The sequence below is a fragment of the Phalacrocorax aristotelis genome, chromosome 1, assembly GCF_949628215.1.
Source record: "Phalacrocorax aristotelis chromosome 1, bGulAri2.1, whole genome shotgun sequence".
NCBI classification, from domain to species: Eukaryota; Metazoa; Chordata; class Aves; order Suliformes; family Phalacrocoracidae; genus Phalacrocorax; species Phalacrocorax aristotelis.
Window position 1 is genome coordinate 164,390,641 of NC_134276.1, and position 18,196 is coordinate 164,408,836.

At 45.2% G+C, this 18,196-nt stretch overlaps 1 protein-coding gene across 1 annotated transcript in view; it reads left to right on the forward strand.

Moving 5' to 3' along the window:
* Positions 1-18,196, forward strand: part of GRIN2B (glutamate ionotropic receptor NMDA type subunit 2B) — a 211,265-nt gene that overhangs the window by 24,600 nt on the left and 168,469 nt on the right. The window contains exon 2 of the mRNA XM_075079039.1: positions 14,860-15,288. Within this exon, the coding sequence (XP_074935140.1) occupies positions 14,878-15,288 (411 nt within the window). The 5' untranslated portion in view covers positions 14,860-14,877. The remainder of the gene's footprint in view (positions 1-14,859; positions 15,289-18,196) is intronic.

Sequence of the window (18,196 nt, forward strand, 5' to 3'; positions counted from 1 at the left end):
CGTTATAAAAGCCTGGTGACTCTGACCTGGCAACCTTCCCCAGATTTGTTTAAATCCAGTGTCTGAGGGTCTCCACTGCTGATAGCTATGGCAAGCAGATCTTGTATTTTGAGTTTCTGCAAGTGAATTAAGATGGAGCTGGACTTTACATTTCCACTGTCCAAGAGCTGCTGGAACCAGAATCCCTGGCTCCATGGCAGACCCACAGGGTGGTTCTCTTGGTGAAACAGATCTCCAGGTCTGGAATAAAATTGCCAGATGGGGTGCTCAGAAGAGCTCCACCTTCAGCCCAGATCATAGAGGCTGGCTGCCCACTGCAGCTCTGCCTTACTCTCCAAAGCTCGGCATTGCTCTTGCTCTTCCTTGCCAGCAAGGAAGCTGCTTCGGAGTGGGTGAAAATGTGTCACAAGTTGAGATATTTTCATGAGAATAGGCTTAACAAACTGGCATTTGCTGACAACATGTTGTTTCATCAGAAACTACTGATCAGCAGTATTTTGCAGTTTGAGTCAATGTGGCAAAGTCGATATTGAATATCAGGGATTTTGCTTGGAAACCGACAACTATTTATGGTATTACAGCAATTCCTTTCTCTCTGCTCCTAGCTAAACTAGGATTTATTGTCCTGAAGATCTTGGACATAGAGGTTTTAATACATTCTCTCGGGATCCCGTGAGTAATGTTGGGTATGATCTCACAAGAAGACTTTGCTGCCTTCAGGGAAGTGCAATGGAAAGCAATAATAATAATCTCAGCTCCTGTAGCTTCTATCACTTGAGAGCCAAACATACGTTAAATACCATAAATAATTAAACTTTCTAACTCTAGGAAGCAGAGAAGATGCATCTCCATCTTTCTGATGAGGAGAATAAGGCAAAGGGTGAGGAAGAAAACAATGGTGTTTACACTTTCAAAAAATGCTTATTGATTTTAGATGATGGTATAAGGGATTAGAACAAGGCTTCACTTGTAGCTCACTCACTCTATGGTTTCAAGGTTTGAAACCTAATACCTAACAGTGTGAATCAACTGAGCTATGAGGTATCAAGGATGGACCAAAAATATAACAGTGCTTAAAGTGAGGAATGGAATGACTGTGGGAGCCATGGAGGACAAAAAATTGTTGGATGGATGGATAAAGCTGAGAAGGGCAATGGATTAGGGCATATATTGTAGTTTGAAGGAGGTTCATAGGGAATATTGAAATTCTGGATTTTCTTTTACAGTAAGTCCTCTCATGCTGTTTTAAAAGTGTAAACTGACTTTAAAGCATAAGTAACTCAGGCTACACTTTGTCCGTAATAAAGGTTTTTTATTTACTGGTAGGGTAGTTTTTATTGTGACAATTGACTGGTTTTGGTGGTTGTTCTTTCTTATTCTTGCTGCTAATGCTTTTTTTCCCTTGCTGAAAATGTAAGATGTAGTGACTTCTGTGTAAATGAGGTGTGACCCAAGGGGGCTGAGCTGCCCCCTGAGGAAGCCAGTGGTGGACCTGGTCTGGGAGGAGGCATGGGCTTGTATGTCCTTGTATTCATTGGCCAGCACATGAGGAATTGATAGCCAGGTGAGCTACCGGGAAAGGTGGCTGAAGCAGCCAGCATGAATGAATTTGAGGGGCTGGAGAAAACAGAGAGCAGAGGAAAAAAATGCATGGAAATGGCATTCAGCTGAGCCAAATCTAATCTGTTCGCTTGTGCTGGATTGGGCCTTCCTGTCCCTGAAGCATCAACAGCCAGTGACTAGCTGTGGTCCAAATGTGGCTTTGCCTGTGTGTTTCCATCATTGCAACTCTAAATATGATCGAGTGCTGAGCGGAGGGAGAGGTCAGTGGCTGCTGGGCTGGGTCCCTCCAGCTGGGAAAGCTTTCTGGACGCTATTGATTAAAGGTCTTGGTAAGACGAATCAGCCCTGACCTGTCATACAATCGCAGACACAGCATGGTCTGGTGCACAGCAGTAATGTACTGTGAAAACATATTGTATCCAGCAGCTTGATGGCTGGTGCCATACTGGTTATTGAACTCAGGAAGAGAAAGATAGGGAAAGGGGAGGGTGTTGGGTGGGGACAGTAAAGAGAGAAAGGAGAAGAAAAATAAGACCACCAAAAAAACCTCCTGATTTGCAGCTGTCAATTCTCCCTTCATCCTGGCTTTAGTATTTATTGTAAAGATCAAGTTTTTCTAAAGGGATGAGTGTTTTTTGGGATTCTTCTAGTTTGGGAGTGTACAACTCCAAACATCTCAAATGGATTTTTGGTGTCACATATTGAGTTTCTCTTGTTACTTCTTCTAGGTACATTTTGGTTGGTTTTTCTATAAGTAGTGATAATAGGAATGTAAAAGTCCTTTACTGAGGCTCAGAGTGGGGAAAGGGAAAAGACAAGGGACAGGCAATTACAAGGTTTTCTGGGTATTCATCCATCCTTTCTACGGCCTGACCAGAGCCAGCTTTTGAGCCATCTTGGCTCCGATGGCTGTGGCATGCCTTTTTGTCCCTGCTAAAAACACCTCTTTGTCCCTCTCACTTCCAGATTAATTCCCTGTCTCATTTCGTGAGGAAGGCTGGCATTCTGGTAGGGTCCTTTGGTGTCTAAACCCCATTTTCCAGAATGCTGCAGTGGAAATCAAGAGGTCACGAGGCTCCTGAGGGATGCTCGCAGTTTGCAAACAATGGTCCATCAGTATCTGTAGCACTGAAGCTTTGCCCTGGACCAGCTTATAGGATGTACGTCCCTCTCCCCACCCTGCTGCTTCTACTTAGCAGCTCCAGTGCTGCCCTCACATCTTGGTGGTTTGGGCATCAAGCCTTCTACTCTGCCATTTCTGCCATCTGTAACTCTCTTATGAGGGCTTGACCAGGTCTGGTGAGCTCTGGGCACTCTGCTTGGGGTTTTTCAAAATTTGCTATAGTGGTCCCATAATGAGCAGAGGCAGTGCAATGAGGTATGCTGCCTTCCAGGAGCCAAGGTTCGAGACGTGGCCAAGAGGAGGCCACAACTCATCAAGAGAACGGACTACTAACCACTGCTACTATTTCACGTAGGCATGAATGACACTGAGAGCTGTAACGCGGGTAAAATCAAGGAATACTTTTGAGCCCTGGGGAAGCAAGTGAAAAACATTGGTGCCCAAGCTGTCTTCTCTTCCATTTTGCCAGTTCAAGGGAAGGGAGCAGCCAGAAACAGGTGTATAATGTATATCAACTCCTGGCTACATGGCTGGTGCCACCATGAGGGGTTTGGCTTTTATGACAGTAGGGTGTTCTTCAATGACTACAACATGCTAGGGAGGGATGGAATCCACCTGCCCAAAAGGGTAAGGGAATATTCAGCAGTAGGCTGGCTGACTTGATGAGGCGGGCTTTAATCTGGAGGACGTGGGGGGTGGGATCCACTGCAGAAATGCTCATGCCACCATGCCCAATGGGGGAGTAAGTGAGGCCAAGCAGTGTGGTGACAAATATTCTGTAGCTGTCTCCCAAGATGTGAAACAGAAGAATAATCACCTCAGGTGTATGTGTATGAATGTATGCAGTCTAGGAAACAAACAGGAGGAACTGGAGCTCTGTGCCCACTCAGAAGGTTATGATGTCATAGGAGTAGCTGAAACATGGTGGGACAATTCAAATGACTGGGGGATTGCAATGGACAGTTATAGGCTCTTTTGTAAAGACAAGCAAGGTAGAAGAGGAGGAGAAGTTGCACTCTATATTAAGGAAAACGTTGAATGTATCAAAGTCAGCTATGGTGTTGCAACTGCTCTATCAAATGCCTCTGGGTTATAGTCAAAGGGGTCATCTCCAAACAGGACCTCACAGTGGGCATCTGCTACCGACCTCCTAATCATGATGACGATGCCAACGAAGTGATGCTTGGGGCTCTAAAGGAAACTTCTGGCCAACAGGACCTGGTCCTTCTGGGTGACTTCAACTACCCAGACATCTGCTGGAAGAACAGTACGGCAGCTCACATGTCATCCACCAAATTCCTGGAATGCGTAGAGGACTGCTTCCTCATACAAATGTTAGATGTGCCAACCAGGAATGAGGCACTGCTGGACTTGCTATTCACAAACCGACAAAACCAGCTTTGTAATATCTCAGTTAGTGGTAGCCTTGGCTGCAGTGATCATAATATTGTGGAGTTCAGGATCCTGCTGAGCCTGCTGAAGGTCAATTCTAAGATAAGGGTTCTGGATTTTAGAAGAGCAAACTTCAGTTCACTCAAGGCTCAGTTGGGAGGGATTCCATGGATGCTTCTATGGAAGACAAAGATGCTAGTGAGTGCTGGGAGTTCTTCAAGAATTCTCTATTGGAAGCACAAAACCAGTTTATCCCCTATAAAAGAAAGGGAAGTAAGTGGAGCAAGAGGCTCCCTTGGCTCAACCATGACCTCCTGGGTCTACTCAGATCCAAAAGGGGTGCATACCAGAGATGGAGGAGTGGAGGATTATCTGTTGAGAGCTAAAAGGGCATTGGCAGAGGGTGCAGAGATACAGTTAGAAAAGCAAAAGCCCAGCTCAAATTGAAACTGGCTGTAGATGTCAAAAATAACAAGAAAGGTTTCTTCAGGTATGTCAACCACAAGCAGAAAAACAAGGAAAACACAGGCCCACTGTTAAACAGAATAGGAGGGTCAACACTTTCTTCACCTCTGTCTTTACCAACACTGTCGGGTCCCAGGCTTTGGGAATGAAATTGCCAGTTGATCCAAACACTGACCCACCATCAATGAAGGAAGAGGTAGTACGTGAATTATTACAGGAGCTCGACCCCTACAAATCGATGGGCCCTGATACCGTCCACCCAAGGTCGTTGAGAGAGCTGGCTGCCGTCATTGCGAGGCCACTCTCCATAATCTTAGAGAAGTTGTGGAGAATGGGAGATGTCGCAGAGGACTGGAGGAAGGCAAATGTTACCCCTATCTACAAGAAAGGCTTGAGGGAGGATCCGGGTAATTATAGGCACATCAGTCTTTCTTCAATCCCTGGGAAGGTTATGGAACGAATCCTCCTGGGGGCCGTCACAAGTCAAATGAAGCACATGATTGGGAAAAGCCAACATGGCTTCACTGAGGGCAGATCGTGCTTGACAAACCTGGTGGTTTTCTAAGACAAAGTGACTCATCTGGTTAACATGGGGTTGGGTGGTGGACATGGTCTACCTGGACTACCCCAAGGCTTTTGATACGGTTCCCCATGGCCTCCTCCTGGAGCAATTAATGCATTATGGCCTAAGCAAGTGGTCTGTGCAGTGGGTGGGGAATTGGCTGACAGGCTGCACCCAAAGGGTGGTGGTAAATAGCTCTTTTTCAAAGTGGCAACCTGTCACAAGTGGAGTCCCCCAGGTGTTGATATTGCGCCCAGTATTATTCAACATCTTTATAAGTGATCTGGACAACGGGATCAAGTGTAGCCTGATGAAGTTTGCAGATGACACCAAACTGAGTGGGGAAGTAGACACTCCAGAAGGGAGAGCTGCTCTGGAGGAAGATCTGGATAGGCTGGAAGAGTGGGCCAAGAAGAACCTTATGAAGTTCAGCAAGGACAAGTGTAAGGTCTTGCACCTGGGAAAACGTAATGTGGGAGTGCAGCACAGGCTGGGATGCACCTGGCTGGAGAGCAGCTCTGTGGAGAGGGACGTGGGGGTCCTGGTGGACAGGAAGCTCAATGTGAGCGAACAGTGTGCTGCTGCAGCCAAAAAGGCCAATAGGATGCTGGGTTGTATCAAAAAGGGCATCACCAGCAGAGATAAAAAAGTGATTATCTCACTCTACTCAGTGCTTGTCAGGCCACACCTTGAGTATGGTGTACAGTTCTGGTCCCCGCTATACACAAAAAAGATGTGGGCAGGCTGGAAGGGGTCCAGAGAGGGGCCACCAAGATGATCAAAGGATTGGGAAGCTGCCATATGAGGACAGGCTGGGAGAACTGGGTTTGTTCAGCCTTGAGAAAAGGAGGCTTAGAGGGGATCTCATCCCCATGTACCAGTACTTAAGGGGTAGCTACCAAGAAGGTGGAGACTCCCTTTTTACAAGGAGTCCCACGGAGAGGACAAGGGGAAATGGACACAGGTTGCTCTTGGAGAGATTCTGATTGGACACGAGAGGGAAATTTTTCACATTGAGGACAGTCAACCATTGGAATAATCTCCCCAGGGAAGTGGTTGACTTGGCCACATTGGACACTTTCAAGAGTCATCTGGACAGGGTGCTGGGCCATCTTGTCTCGACTGTGCTCTTCCTAGAAAGGTTGGACTAGATGATCCCTGAGGTCCCTTCCAACCTGTGATTCTGTGAGTATTTTCTAGCTTACTCTTGCTGCATGGACTGCAAGACTAAAATATGCACCCATGAAGAACTTTCCTAAGGGATGGGCAGATTTATATTTTAAAGCTTTATCCCATGTCATACATTATATCTGAGGAGACTGACAGCAAACTGGATGGCTGTATCCAAAGCGCCAATGTAGTTTAATGCTTTCTCCCTTTGGTTCAGATGTTCTTTTTGGGATCCTCAGTATTGTAGAAGGAGGAATCACTCAATTTCTGCCTAAAAGAATAAAAATAATATTTTCTTTCCCACTTATGGTATGTTTTAAGAAACATTTGTGATTTGGCTTTTACAGTGTTTACATCTGGCATCCAAAGATCTTAAGACTGTCTCTTGATGTGAGACTTCGAGTAACCCATGGGATTTCAGCACTGACATGGTGTTTGGCAGCTGCCTTCAGGAGACAGTGCAGTTTTTGTCTGCCTGCTCTGTGTTTTCCCTTTAAGGAAATGATGCGGGGAATGAACAGGTACTGAGGGGGTGCATGAGAGAGTCTAGGTAATGGGAAAGTCTTTGGAAACAAAAATTCTTCTAATTTTTAAAATTTTGAAATTCAGTATAATAATTGCCAATGCACAAAATGCAGAGTTGATTAAGGTTTAATAGAAAACCTCAAATTAATACAGTAAATTATGAGAAATGCAGAGGATGTGCTTCCCCAAACCATCCAACTGAAGTTAAATGTGTATTTCTCATGGATATTAATGGATTTTAGGCATTTAAGTCCCTGGTTTTTGGAAATCACAGCCTTTAAAGCCATCATGTTATTAACATGCTGGTGATTCCTGCTTGGACATGAAACCTGGAAGTGGAGAATTAGAAAGAAAATAAGTGATTGCAGGATGAATTACCAAATTATTCCAGTTTTATTTTATTGGCAAAACTGGTGTTGCTCTGGTACAGCGTTCTGCTGCCTGTTAAACTGAGTCTTGCACTTCAGGAGGCAAAGCTGCTTTCAGCCATACTGAAATCCCTTTGGAGGGGCCACATGCACACAGTGACACATCCCTTGCTTTGGATGATCTCCCTCTGAGCCTGGATCCTGTTCTGAGATGGGGCAGACGACAGTCAGAAGTGGGAAACAGGGCACGTCTCGTAAGCTTTGAAACCCTTGTTTCAAATGGAGCATGCACAGAGTGACAGCTGTGGCAACTGAACCCTCCAGGTGGTGAGGATATTTCAGTCCCTGGCAGGGAGGGCCTGTCTCATCCCTCTAACTTGTCCAAGTGGGATGCTGGGGGGGGTGTGAGATCCTGGCAGGGGAACAGTGGCTCCAGCCTGGCTCTGCAAGCCAGGCTCACAGAGAGCGGTGGCCATGCCAAGCCTTTATGCCCTGGCATTTAGAAGCTGGCACTGGGCAATGCCAGACTGACCTGCTGTCTCACTTAATGGCTTTTGTGTGTGTGACACTGACTCCCGCAGCTCTGCACGTGTGTGCCAGCCTGGGTAAGCAGGTCAGATTTGCTCTTGCTTTCCCTTGCCCAGCTGTTACCTTCATCCTCCCTCACTCATCCTGCTGAGGACCTGAGGGGACTCAATTTATGAGGAGGGATGAACACAGCTGAACTTCTGCTGCAGCACAGGGAAGTCCCAAGGGGTGATCAGATAACCGTCTACAAGCATTTTCAGGGTGGAAGCGGTGAGTTGAGAGGGAGAAGTTGTTTAGGCTGAATGAAGGAGATATTATTAAAGTAACAGGATAGCTGAGCAAAGTGGAAATTTAGGCTCAGTTTAGGGAAACATTTCTAAATGTGAGCCTTGGATCCATCTCCTAGCAGTGGTAATCCTATTGTTTGAGTTGTTTCAAAGAAGGTAGTGTGCTAAAGCAGATGCGTAGACAGCAATCCTGAAGTGTCTGGGGGAAGGGCAAGACTATTAAGCAGAGGATTTTAATTTTTAATTTTCATGAATCACTTGGTGTTGGTCTCAACAGAAGCTTGCAGGCTGTGGCTCTATCAGCTATCGCCCGTGATATGTAAAATATGTGGGTGGGAGGAAGTGGGAAGGACAGGGGGAACTTACCCTTGGGCAAGCTTACAATAATGAGACATAGTTCTTCATCTGTTGGGAATGATATGGGTCTAATTGATGATCAAAGCATTCTTTGTACCGCCTTAAGTGTAGGGAGAGAATTGCTCTTCTCCTTTGCATGGGGCAGAAAAAGGGACAGCACTTTTTCACGTTATCCTTGGATAGACCTGTTGGACAGACAGAGGCAAACTAGACATCAGAGACGGGGAGGAATGAGTAGAGTGATATATAGGATAAATCTGACACTGCCCAAGCCAGGGAGGAGTTTGTACCTGGTTTAGTAAAGAAAGATACGCTTGAAAGAAAATAGAGAATAACACTAAACATATATGCTACTTTCCTCCCAATGCCCATGGACTGAAAGCTAATAGCGAAGTAATGAGGGAGCTCCAAGGGCTTTGAAGGCTTTGGCTGGGGGTATGTGATACATTTCCCAAAAGAAAAAGGCTGACTTGGGAGAAATAAGGGAAAAGAAGAAGCATTTTCTAAGTTAGATAGAAATGAGTCTGTAGGACATTAGAGGTATGGACAAAGGTACATGTTGGAGAGGGAGTGGCTGTGAAGAGCAGAAAGAAGACCTGCCCAAAAGGCCTTGGAGAAATGTTTCTACCACTGTCATAGGAACATTTATATACCAGAATGATAAAAGAAGTGATGTTAAAAACTAGTTAAAATAAACTAAACTGCACCAGTTTTCATTTAAAACTACTGAAATGTCCTTGGGGTGGTGTATGTGTTTACTAGGAGTCACCATAATGAACCATTTTGGTCTAGGTACTGGGTTGCTCTTGCATTCATCACACTGCATGACACTTTCTGATATCTATAGCCTCTGCCATCTTCCTACTCTGAATGTTTGGAGATTCTCCTGCAGCATCATTCTTTCTGTTTATCAGCACCTGAGGCATGCAGGTGCTTCCGAGACACATCCATTGTGCCCCAGATTCACCCCCCTCTTCTTTGTGTAAAAAAATTCCTGGAACAACAGGGCTGTGAGCCAGAAGATGATTTATGGGCCCTTATGTCACCTACCTGGTAAGCAGTAATATGGGGAACAGCAGTGCAAGAGTTGTCTGCGTATGAATAGCCTGTGCTGAAGGTGTGGTAGAACAATGGTTAAAGCGGTGTTAGAACATGATGAATGCTTCTTCAGATGTCTACAGTACGTACTGTGTCTGGACTGGGGAGATGGTAGTAACATTAGAGAATGGGAGGATGTCCTAAGCTGAAATTAGGTTGCCAAAAATCAGGGAGCTGGAGAAACTTGGGTGTAAATTATGTCATGATTTACAGCTTTAAGCCCCAGCTCTTAAGAGTAACAGTTTAGGGGGTTTCAGTCAGTCCTGCCCCTTTCTTTGCATGGGTCTTCTTAGCTCCTGCAGTTTCCCTGTAAGGCAGGTGGTAGGTAAAAAGATTAAATGTCTTCTGCAGTTGGCAAACACAGAAATAGTATTCTTCTTTGGTCTGGACATGCAGCTATTTCCTTGCCAGAATGTCTACTGCAATGTTAACTTCCCTACAGCTTCTTCTAGTGTACTTGCTATTCCCTGGTGGTGTGTTGGATACCAGGCACAAAGCACGTTCCAGGTTTGTAGAGTATCTCACAGGTGAGGTGGATTTCTTCCTACCCCCAACTAGGGCCTGAAACACGAGCATTGCTTTTGGATTCATTGCCTGATACTGCTCAAACTGTCTGAGAAATGAAGCCAGTGTGAATTAAGATGCTGTCAAAGATAAGCAAATACTGAAGAGCACAGTAACACTGATGGCTAACACTGGGGCTGGCAGGACATCTGCCTCTAGGTGGTAGTGAGACTGAGGGTGATTGCGAGTCCTGGAATTGGACTAGTGATCAGGGATGAAAGTAGGGCTGGGAATTAGCATTGCAGTTGGTGCAGATGCAAAATTACCTGTTGAGTTCAGATTCTGTGTCTTGAAGTCCTCTAACCAGTGGTGGGACCTCACCGGAGCTCCCAGTGAGCAAAGTCCAGAAAACACTGGGATGTGAACTTTCCCATGGCCCTCCAGGGGAGTAAAAGAGAGGGAGGCTGGAGGTAGGTTATGCTCTTCTTCCTCCAGAATGGAACCAATGTCCCTGCTAAGTTCCCTTTGCTGGTGGCTAGTACATACTGTTCAGCCTCCTGTCCCAAACGTTGTCTTCCTCCTAATTAGGAAAGCTGCTTTCAAGACAGCTTTTTGTCTGGGACTGCAGTATTACAGGACTTCATTTCCTCTTGCTGTCTTGAGCTTGGAGATAGGGTTTTGGGGGCCTGCAAATACCATCCCAAGGGGTTATTGTGCAAGGCTGACCAACTGGTGCAATTGCAGTAGAAGGAGGTACCAGCATCAGCACATGACAGAACTGCTCCCAAACTCCTTAGACCAGCCTGTGTTCTACCTCAGTTTTATCTGACCTGAAGATTGCCTAGTTTTGCTGTCCACTGCCTGAGTAGTACTTTATTTACAGTTAGCCTGGTTGAACGCACAGTGACCTATTTGTGTACTTTCTGTATTTTGAAATATCGTCCAGAAATATCTTTAAATGCTGAGCTGTATTTTGCCTGTGCAGCCTAATAGTTTTCTATTAATACTTACCTTAGATCTGATCCACATAAAAATGCAGTGTCAAATAAGGTTCTTACGATATTTTTAAGCAATCTAACCTTTGGTCCTGGCCAAATTCCAATCTGAATAATTACTGTCTGTCTACCTATATTCCTCTTGCATTTTCAATTGGAGAAGTTAGCTTTCCCTTCCCATTTTAACAGTGATTGTATAACATTGCTCTGCAGCACTAAGTAGATGCTGCATTCCTCTACAACAGTGGATATGTTTTATCGGTAAGTAAAATGAGATTATATAAAGTTATAATGGTTTTACAGGCATGTTTATACATAAATATAGATATGTCTCTCAAACTACTTTATCTAATGGCCCTGTTGTATATTATTTTCCAGGGAGTAAGGGACAATATAATAATGTGGAGTAACGTATAAAGGATTTTACTTGCCAGACTGGAGTTTGGGATTTGCTAAATTGTTTTGGAGTGGCAAAATCACAGAAAAAAACTCCAAACGCTGTGTTGCCCCACACCACTACCAAGGGAAAAACCTGCTCATGTAAAACACTTCATAATAAAATATCCTGACATGTTTTTAAAATCATTCTTGAGTGGTGAAATTAGACTCTAGCTATATTAAAGTTACTTGAAACAGCTAAGGGAAAATGCCCTGTTTCACAACTGTAGCCTTTTCAGGTGCCTGTGAATTTCTCAATGTATATTTGCAAGTATTCACTGAAAACAAAAACTCCACTCAGGAGGAGGTCCACATGCTGCCTCCAGTGCTTCCTTGATTGGGTGCGTCAAACTTTTGCATTTGAACAGTGTAGAAATTAATGGATAAGACTTGCTGCTGTGTATGCAAAAGCACATTTTCACAATAGTTCTGGGGTCACTGTAATCTGATAATAAATCTGTGCTTGTTCACCCCTGCCTCTCCTCTACTAGCACACATTCAAATGAGGATTGTAGCGAGCCAGACCAAAGAAGGAAAGAGAGGTGGGGTTGATGCTGGGATCTGTCCCTTTCTCAACCAGCCAGCACTTGCATGTGAGCAGGAGTGTGGATAGTGGCTACTGCTTGTGAACAGAAGTCACCCCCAAGGAGGATAGAGAAGGGACTGTAAGCACCATGAGTACCCCTGTTGCAGTCTTTGAGCACCTCAGCTCTGCACTGTGAACTTGCAGTTGCCTTGTGGGAGTGTGCTAGGGCTGAATGGTAGAGGCCACCACTCAGCTAACGGGGTGCCACCAGCCTTGTGTTGGGTGTGATTTAATGGAGTTCCCCTGCCATATCACATTTCTGGGTCCCATCCTACCAGGGAACCCAGCCTGGACCCGGTTCCTCCTTATTCCCTCAGAAGGACACTGGTCCCTGGCATGCAGACTGCCCATGGAGCACCTGAAACACATTGTGAGTATGACAGAAGTGTTATGTGTGAGCGAGAGCTGTCTTGGGCACTACAACACAGGCTACATAAGCATTGTTCTGCCTGAACCAGCTCATGGCTGAGGATCCAATTTGGAGATGTCAGGCTGGCTATGGAGGCACTGATGACCTCCTTTTTGCATTAGCCTCTTCCTAGCCCTGGCTGCTCCCTGCATATCTGGCCAAAGCCTGAGGATCTGGAACTGTACAGGGATCTCCATCTCTTGTGTTGAATGGAAATATCTCCCTTGGGGGCATAAGATAGACGCCCAGCAGACTGGTACCTAAGTGTTCTTCACGATCTGGGCTCTTTTCTGCTCCTTGGAGGTAGATGTTAGAGATTTATTGGCTTTGATGCAGATGAAGAGAAGAAAATGGGTTTCTTGGCCGGCATTTTTCCCAGTGGGAGAAGTCTGTGTTTGGGTGTGAAGGCACACAGCTGCCATGATCGCTTGCATGGCTCCTGCATCGCTGCTATCTGAGCCCTGGGTTGGAAGGCCCTGTAAAGTATTCCTGGTGGGAGAGCAGCTGGCAAAAACCTACACTCTGCTGCCTGGGCATCACAGCTAGCCACTGCCTAACCAAGCGTAATACACTGTGTGAGACTATGCAGAGAGATCTCAGGAGACATATTTTAAAGAGAACAAATACAGCATTAAAGTGAGTGAGCAAGAGAGTGAGAGACAGAGAGCGTATAGAGTGCATTAAAGTTAATAAAGCATTGCAGGAGTGGGGACTGCATTTCACTGTGAAGGAATCTAATTTAGTGACTCGTAATTGGAGGATAACAGTCCTGCTGGAATGAAGTTAGCTGTTCATTTTGCCAAACTCTCAAAGTCTCTTGGTTCTCCTTGTGAGCATCTCTCAGAAAGTGGATCCGTCAGAGAGTTTAGAATCGATTGGCGCTTCACACCTGCAGTCCCTTTCAGCCTCCTAAGTGGATTTGGTTCCTCCGGTGCATATTTATTATCTATTTTATTATCTGCTTATTTATCTGGTAATGTCAATGCAGGATATGTTCTCTCTGCTTAGCGTGGCACTGAGGGAGCAGGTGCTGAGCCTACATGTTCTCCTGGGCTGGGCAAGATGGGGCCCCTTGAGCCCTTTCCCCAGGGGTGACTGGTGTTAGGTAGGGCTGTTGGACGGAGTGAACAGTATGGAAGGGTCCAGTTTCTGGATCCCCAAGAGCAGAGGTGTAGTGCAAAGCAGCACAGGGTTGGTATATTTATTCCAAGGGTGCCTAGATGCTGAAGAACAGAGTTATGGGCATGAATAGCTGAGCAGGACCTTTTGCACTAAGGGACAGCCTTTAGTTTGAAATGCCTGAAATCTTTTCAGGACAGCAGCATGGCCCTGGGTGGGCACACCATGCAGTGTTGCCTCCCACAAGGGTGGTGGGCAGCTGTGGGGATGCTACTCTTTTTTTGTCCCCAGACCAGGGAGGGTTCTGATATTTCCACTTCATAGGTGCTGCAAGGATTAATTTGATAATGTCTGTAAAATGCTTTGAGGTTGAAAAGTGCTGTGGAAATGCAAACTATTATTACAACGAGACTGAATAAAGAAAGAGCTAGGAACAATCCCACAGGGAACAGTCCTGCTCAGGAAGGGGTTGGAGAGATGACCTCATCGTGTTTTTCCATTTCTACTGTTATGATTATAAAATAAAGTCGACATGTTCAGGGAAAAGATATAACATCCCTGGCTCTAGTAGCTGAGGGTGAACTTTTGTAAGCTCTGTGGGTTTTTCTGCTTCTGGGCAAAAACAGCTGTTGTATGGATTGGAGGGTATGTCTTCCCCACACTACACTGATCCAGTTTTGGCCACGACCACCGGGAAATTTTGTATTCCTGTTTTTTTAAAAAAGAAATTAACCTTGTATGGGTGAAAGGCATATGGCTGGCTGTACTGCAGACTGGAGCTATGTGTGTCCTCATGGTAGGAAGGTTATATGCAATAGATACATATATATACATTCAATGGCCTTGCTTATTTGTCCTCACTTTATTCTGGAGGGATTTTGCTGGAGAAAGTAAAAGGCAGTCCTTATCTGCTGGGTCCCTTCAGCCTCCCTGCCTCCAGCAGAAGGCCAAACTGATTACAAGCACCAGTAATTCCTTTGTGTTGAGGGTGAGCACTTAGACATGGACTTGACATAAGCAATTAGTTTCACAAAGACAGCCGATCAGCTGTCAAAGGACAATTCTCGATCACTTTTGACTTGGGTCCTGAGACATGACATGATCCCATCTTCTGCTGACAGCTGTTCTCTGAAGTGACTTCAGACTCTGAAGTAGAGGCTGGACTGGTCTGATCCTGCCCCTGGCTTTAACAGAGCCCTGAATGTAGTCAAAGGGCTGGGCATCAGGCAAAAAGGACTGGTGGGAGGAGGGCCAGTGGCTGAGAAATATCAGTGGATATGCCTTGAAGGCTGAGTGCATGATTGTCTTGCAATTAATCACTTTCCATTTCTCTTACTTCCCCCCTTTCTTCCTCCTTCTTCCTCACTCAGGGAGTGTAAGAGCTGAAGATGAGGCCCAGGGTGGAGTGCTACTCTCCAAGGTTTTGGCTGGTGCTGGCAGTCCTCGCGACAACAGGGAGCGGGGCCCATGCCCAGAAAAGCCACCCGAGCATTGGCATTGCGGTCATCCTGGTGGGGACCTCAGACGAAGTGGCCATCAAAGATGCCCACGAGAAAGATGACTTCCACCACCTTTCAGTGGTGCCTCGGGTGGAGCTGGTGGCCATGAATGAAACAGATCCCAAGAGCATCATCACCCGCATCTGTGACCTCATGTCAGATCGGAAGATTCAAGGGGTGGTATTTGCTGATGACACAGACCAGGAAGCCATTGCCCAGATCCTGGACTTCATCTCTGCCCAGACCCTCACTCCCATCTTGGGCATCCATGGAGGTTCCTCTATGATCATGGCAGATAAGGTAAATTTGAGCTTCCTTCTATTGCAGACCTGCAGACGGAAACTTAAACCAGAAAGAAATATCTTACTCTGTGATCCTCAGGTGTAGTCTCATGGGGCTGAAGGGTTGGGGGATTAGAGTGTCTAAGATTCAAAGAGAGATTAAAAGAGCTAACTGTGTGTAGCACTGCTGAGAAGAGCCTATTAATCATGTGGAATTATCTGCAACAGAGAAAAACCAAGGAGGGAAAGGAGTAGGTAGAAGAGAGCTGCAAAAGAATCAGCCCTTTCCTTCGTCCTTAGGAAGGGTAAAGAGCCCCTAACAGTTGTGATTTTTTTTTTTTTTTTTTTTTTGCCTGTGTTTTACCTTAGAAGAGCCAAGATGCTAGCTTGGGTTTTTCCTGCACAGAGCTGGAGGACATTGTGGTGTTTTCAGGGACATTTAATACAGCTCTTACAGCTTAATTGGAAAATAATTGAATCTTTAATAAAGCCATCCTCTCTCAGAAGTGTTCATTAGCCCCTGAAGTTAAATAGGTGTTAGCTAAAGCAACTAACCAGTCTGAACCAGTCCAGCTAAGTCATCTTTGTTTCCACCGCACTACTTTATTCCTTCATATCACTGACATTTTGCTGTTTTCCCAGGCCTCAGACAGTTTTCTGGGGAATTACTACACAAACAAACCTTCCTACCACTGCTTACGAACAGGACAAAGTACAGACAAAGCAGCATCTTTAGCCATAAACTGAATACCCTCAGTTTAGGGGAGCCTCCATGAGGTGCAGCTAGACCTGATTGAGCAGGACCCAGCAATTCATGCCTGAGTGTGCATTTGGCCAGCCAGTGTGGCTAACAGTGGCCTCTGGGCTGCTGTGGGCCAGTGGAAATATTAGAGAGAAGTGAGCTGCCCTTTCCCCTGCAGGCTCAGTGCCAGGCAGAGTTGGGGACAATCCCTTTATTGAGAAGACCCTCTTAACGGCACTTTGTGCGTTGCAAAGAAGTAAACAGGGATGCAGGCTAACAGCCTTTTTCTTTTACAGGTCGCTCTTAAGCAAGTCTGAGGAATTTAAGCAGAATCAGGTTTAACTGAATGAAGGGGGAGATTTAAGCTGGCCACTGTGGCAGCTTTTCTTCAGAGAGAGATCTAGTGGGCTGAGAAATCCAGGCACTTTCTGTTTTATTTACTTTGTAAATAAATAACCCAGTGCAGGGTATCATAGGCAAGTAGGTGGGAATAAATTAATCGCAAATTATTTTCTCACTTTTTCACCAACCTTTTAGTTGCCAAATAACATAAAGTTAACATGCAGTGTCATTTTCTTGTATCAACGTTTGAACTAAAGTAGCTATTGAATAAAATAATCACAAGCATTTTTTTCTCTCTCTACTTGAATAATTGCACATGTGATTAAGTCATTCTGCCCCATTCCATGCACAGTGAAGCTTTTCTGTCTTGGAGGACAGTCAGGCAACGATGCTGCATCTTGATGTTCTCCTGCCTGCTGCATTGCACGATTATGGATGTCTGTGTAAAACAGGTCTGAAGCATTACTTGAGTGCTGCATTTCACACTTACAGTGGCATTCTACATTCTCTTTGAACAAGCGTAAGTGTTACTGATACCAGACCTCCTAAGCACTGGGAAAAGGTCCTTGTGACTTTGAACGTGGCAGGCCAAATTCTGATTTCAGACTCCTGCAGTGTAAATCCAGCATAGCCCCATTGCCTTTGGCAGGATTAGATCAGATTTTGGCTGCTGTAATTCAAAGAACAATTTGGCCTATTGAACTTTGCAAAGATTTTTCTTTCTGCCTATCTCTAGTCTCTCCTTGGGAAGGCAGCATCTCTCGCGACCGCCCTATGTACCCCACTGGCTTGCTTCTAAAAAGCGTTCTGGTGGGCAGGCAGCCCACAGGGAGCTCAAAGGTGGAAGCCTTATGAATGGAGACCTCTGTTTTATGAAACTTCCCCCTTTTTTTTGTTTTGCAGACAGGAGAATTAGGTTACATACAAAGATCTGCAGTTTTAGGAAAGGCCAAGGTTTCTTTTAAACATAAATTGAAAAAGGCTGACCTTTACAGCTTCTGATTCACAGGTGTGTAATCTTTAATGGATAATATTTATTTGATGAATTGAATTAAAATATGGTAGAGAGTAAATACATTGATATTCTGCTAAAAATACTGAAGTTAGCCTGGTAAGTCCTTAAACAATCTATTTGCCACAGAGGTCCTTGACAGGGGCTTTGCTTTTAATGATTCTTAGTCATGTTCTTTGCAGATGAGTTGTGTGGCTGGGGTTTGATCTTGCAAGCATGGATTGCTTCTTTCAGCATCCCCTCAACACCCACAGCAGTCAGCTGTGACTGAACTTGCTCAGCATTTCACAGGTTCAGACCTGCACTTACAGCTTTGTTATGCTCCCTGTGTGTTTGTGATCAGTAGTGCCAACACAAACCTAAAGAACACTCCAAACCACTAATGCCTTGGTGTGACAGATAAGCCCCTCTTCTCTGGAGGTTAATGCAAAAAAAACCCCGCAGTCAAACCACCTTCACTGGAGTACCATGTGAAATTCTGTTTCACCCTCAATGAGGGTTTAATAAGTGTGTCTGGGAGGAAACTTGGGTCCGTGTGTAAAAAGGGCTTTGTAATATACTGTGAAGCTTGTAAATTGAGACACGAAAGGGCAGGTAAAAGTTAAAAAAAAGAAAAAAAAAAAAGAGGATTTCAAGCCTGAGTTTTCTTTCTCCCCTGCATGTATACACAGAAATATTTTATAATGTGCACCGTAGGCTGGCTTCATCTCAGTTACATGCATCTGGAAGTTTGCTACCTGCCAGCTGGAGGTCCTAGGCACCGTTACAATCAGTGGGGAAGCAGGCACCACCGGAGGACAGTTAACCTCACCCATCTTGGGGTGCAGTGAA